This window comes from Chiloscyllium plagiosum, chromosome 37 (genome assembly GCF_004010195.1).
Source record: "Chiloscyllium plagiosum isolate BGI_BamShark_2017 chromosome 37, ASM401019v2, whole genome shotgun sequence".
NCBI lineage: Eukaryota > Metazoa > Chordata > Chondrichthyes > Orectolobiformes > Hemiscylliidae > Chiloscyllium > Chiloscyllium plagiosum.
In genome coordinates, this window is record NC_057746.1 from 16,762,644 (window position 1) to 16,767,302 (window position 4,659).

General features: G+C 38.4%; 1 protein-coding gene across 1 annotated transcript; it reads left to right on the forward strand.

Annotated features, from left to right (window-relative positions):
• Positions 1–2,987: 2,987 nt before the first annotated feature.
• On the forward strand, positions 2,988–3,548 carry LOC122541323 (muscarinic acetylcholine receptor M2-like). The gene has a single exon (XM_043677990.1). The coding sequence runs from the start codon at positions 2,988–2,990 to the stop codon at positions 3,546–3,548; it is 561 nt and encodes a 186-aa protein (XP_043533925.1).
• Positions 3,549–4,659: the final 1,111 nt, after the last annotated feature.

Consider the following 4,659-nt stretch of genomic DNA (forward strand, 5'->3'; position numbering starts at 1 on the left):
TTATGCTTAATAAAAAAAACTTGTAATATCAGATAAAATGAGCAACCACTTGGCTGATTAATTGACATGGGTGTAAAATTAATGCATTGTTTTTGGAACAATGAGCAAAATCAAAATAAATTAAATGAAACCGTCAGACATTAACAATATAGACTAATTTAAACTCATGGACGTCAGCGACAGAAACCCATGCTTGGATGTGGAGGAACAGCTGCCCACCAGCTCCATGTGAATAGTAACTGAAAGTGGATGCGCTTCTCTGGAAAAAGGTACATTGTGTCGAGTCTTTCTTGTTATTCACACACCAGGGCATCTGGCAGCAATACTAATCTCAGGAGAACTATCACTTTCACTGAATGAAAAGAGAGTGGTGTTCAACTGTCAAATGGACTTTGCTTCATGGAGGAGGTGCCAAGTACTATGCATCTGTTAATGATGATTGACAATTAACTGGCAGAACATTTCACAAAAGTCAACCTGTCAAGTTGTCTCTACTCTGGAAAAATGAATTTGTTTATTTGCCATGCAAAAAAATGAAGCATGTTATCTACATGGGGAGAAACTGCAATAGACGTCTGATATGCAGTGTGGTCTGGGTTTCTCATTCTTGAATCGCCAATGTCAGTCTTCAGGTACAAGAAGCAATTTGGAAAGCTATTGCAAATTTATAATTGATGAAGAGGTTAGTACAATGCAAACTTAAAACATTAAATTTGAGTTCTGCCAGGCATTGTTGCAACTGTATCTGACGTGTAGTGCACAACATTTCTCACCATCTTTAAAAAAGTCAGTCAAATATGTTGGAGAAACTTCTAAGAAGGATCAATAGAACAATACCTGAAATAATGCAGGGACGGATGAGGTGGGTTGTCCTATAAGGAAAGATTGGACAGGCGAGAACTGCATCCACGAATTTTAGCGTCCACGTCTTTGAAACTAAAAATATAATCTCCATTCCCCACAGGCAGACACATACGCGCAAACACACACTCACAGATGAGAACAATACCTGAAATAATGCAGGGACGGATGAGGTGGGTTGTCTTATAAGGAAAGATTGGACAGGCGAGAACTGCATCCACTGAATTTTAGCGTCCACGTCTTTGAAACTAAAAATATAATCTCTATTCCCCACAGGCAGACACATACGCGCAAACACACACTCACAGATGTGTATACACACACACACACACACAAACACACACACACACCAGTACTCACATGCGTACCCAATCATATCTTACTTGCGTCTTGTTCACTTTGGTCTTCACACGCTGGACCAATTTTCCCCTTTCTAGACCTTTACTTACACACTTTCTACATCTTTCTATCCTTTGACTACCACGACTAAACCCGTTTGTCTTTGGCTTGAAGAACGCTTGCAATCTGGTCCACATGCCACCCCTTTACATGGCTAAAATTTATTTTAAGTGTCTAAAATATTTTTAGAAACAGTTTTTTTCAACTACTTTCAGTTTTGAACATCATGTCTGGCTCAACGTTTTTACACCATTTCAATCTTCACAGATGCTGCCTGAACAGTTGAGTTTCTCGCACACTTCCTGTTTTCGTTTTGTTTCAGGATTGCAACATCAGCTGAATGATGATTTTAATTAAGGTCCTGCCGGTTCTTGACAGATAGATGTACAGAGAATCTTTTATTTTACTTAAGAATCCAGAGCTAAAGAAAATTGTTTAAAAATTACGGATCACCCATTGAATACAGAAATGCAGTGATCTGAGCTTTCTCTTCAAGGAACATGAGGTTTTCGAATTCACTTTCTGATGAGGCGGGGGAGCAGAGAACTTGAATACTTTTAATCTCAAAGCACAAATACTTTTTTGTGTGAAGCATGTCTGTAAACGTTTATCTGTGGTAGTCAGACATCCACAAAGGATCAGCCATGTTATTATTGAATGGGAGAGCAGGCTTAATAGGCTGAATGCCCTACCCCAGCCTCAATTTGTATTTTCTGTGCCTTAGAAAATGTAACAGAGAATACGAGTCAGCCATTGTGATATTTCTAAGAAACACTTTTTAAGTGTCCTCTGGTAACACGTCATTCTGCAAAGAAATTATGTCTTGCTTTAAATTTTCAGTTAAAGTTTCAACATGTCAATCAATACACTGTATTCACTTTTCTTTGCAAAAGACGGAAATCCCAAAACATCTTATCTTGCATCTATTCATCATCTCTTCTAGTTCTGATAGCGCTCGTTTATGTATATCCTCTGTATCCTCCTTAATGCAATGGCATTGTTTCTATAATGAACATGCTCGTCAAATTGTGGCAGAACTAATGAGTTATGCAGTTCCAGCTTAACCTTCCTGCTCTTATAATCTGTACCTCAGATGATAACTACGAAGTGTACACATGTATGTTTTAATCCTTTTTTAATCTTCATTGCCATATTAAGATGGGGCAGACAAGGATGTTGGGGTCAAATCAGTTCATGAGTAATCGAAGGCCCAGTTCAAATTCCTTTGGGTCAGTGTTGCTATGCCACAAAAGGAAAATGTGCAAATTATCTTCTTAAATATGACCTATAAAGTTAAGCTCAAAATGGATCACGAAGCTGTCATCATCTATTTTTAAATGTCAGTTTTCCAATCACCTGCCAACTTCTTGTATATCTGACTTATATCCAACTCGTTGCAATATACAACTAAAAGTGAACTGCAATCACTGAACGTTGCGGAATCACACATGTAACATAACACTATATAAACACGAAATCCTTACATATTATAAGACCACTTTTTAAAAGGTGTTCCTGATTGAACTTTAATTCGTAAAAATGCTGTTTCTTTAACTGCAGAATATTTAAAATTTGTTTCCTAATCCTTTCCTTTTCTCTTCTGCGTTTATGCTTTCTAAGTCCTAGATACACAACAGAGCAGACTTATGGCAAGTGAAACAAGGGAAAATCAATCTCTCATCAATTTAACAGACTTGCCTGGCACTGTCGGATGGTGGCCTTACAAAATGGTTGAAGTGGTCTGCATTGTGATTGCGACAGGAGTATTAAGCTTGGTGACCATCATTGGAAACATTCTGGTCATAGTTTCAATCAAAGTAAACAGACAATTACGAACTATTAACAACTACTTTATTTTCAGCTTAGCCTGTGCTGATTTAATCATTGGTGCATTGTCTATAAATCTATACACCATTTACACTGTCAATGGATACTGGCCTTTGGGTCCAGTGGTATGTGATTTATGGCTTACTGTAGACTATGTCGCCAGTAACGCTTCTGCCACGAACCTCCTTATCATCAGCTTTGACCGCTACTTCAGTGTGACAAAGCCCATTATATACCCAGTGAAAAGAACCACTAAGATAGCAGGGATAATGATTGCAGCTGTTTGGATGTTGTCTTTTCTACTGTGGGCTCCTGCCATTCTCTTCTGGCAGTTCATTGTGGGGGAGCGGATTGTCCTAGACGATGAGTGTTATGTGCAGTTCTTCTCAAATCCAGCTATAACTTTTGGTACTGCTATAGTTGCTTTCTATATCCCGGTTACCATAATGACAATTTTGTAAGTGTATATATCTCGGGCCAGCAAGAGTCGAATGAAGGCCGATAGAAATGAATCTGAGTCATGTAAGGCCATCGTTTCTCCCAGTCTAGTGAATGGCAAATTAATGAAACCAAATAATAGAAAAACAGCAAAGGTTCTTGTTGAGTTGCCAGAGGTCAAAACGGAACCTGACACAATAAATAATGAAACATCAGGTGTTAGTTGGGTTCAAGGAGTAGAGGAGGTATTTCCCAGAGAGGCTGACTTCCTCACCCTGGCATCATCAAATGTGAACAAAGAAGGTGCTACACAAACATATACCAACGGCTTAACTGAACTCCACTATTTCAGGTCAGATAACTTGAAACTCTCTTCAATAAATATTTTCAGCAAATTTCAAAAGAATGATACCTGTGGCATCACAGTGCGAGAAGCATCAGGTACCAACAACGAAAATGGGAATATCAGAAAGATCAGAACAATAGATGACGTTGTTAAGGTGACCAGAGCACATGTTAAAAGGGCAAAGGGTGCGGTATTACGAGAAAAGAAGGTGACGAGGACCATCCTGGCTATTCTTCTGGCCTTTATAATTACAGTAAGTCCATACAATGTCATTGTTCTCATAGATACCTTCTGCCCAATGTGTGTCCCCAGAACCGTTTGGAACATAGGCTACTAGCTCTGTTATATCAATAGTACTCTAAATCCTGCCTGCTATGCACTGTGCAATATTACCTTCAGGAAAACGTTCAAGCATCTTCTACTGTGCCAGTGTAGGAATATAAGTCCTACAAAATAAGACGACAGTAATAATCACAATATAAGTAACACATCCTTAGGTTACTGCAACAATGCATGTAAATTAGAAGCTCGTTTGGAAAGATCATAAGTCATGCACAGATGTTTATATGTCATATTGTCAACAGATTTGAATTATGTACATCGAAATGGTCACGTCTGTTGTGAAAAAAGTTAATATTTCATGTCAGAAAATATATGTGTCAACTGAAATGCATTTGCCACATGTTGCCCATCGTTGCATGTAGTGTAAGATTTTTGTGTTGAAGAATGTTCAGTTTGCAATCTTATTCAATAAAAAGTACAGTCAACTGGGCTTCTAGGGTGTTGTC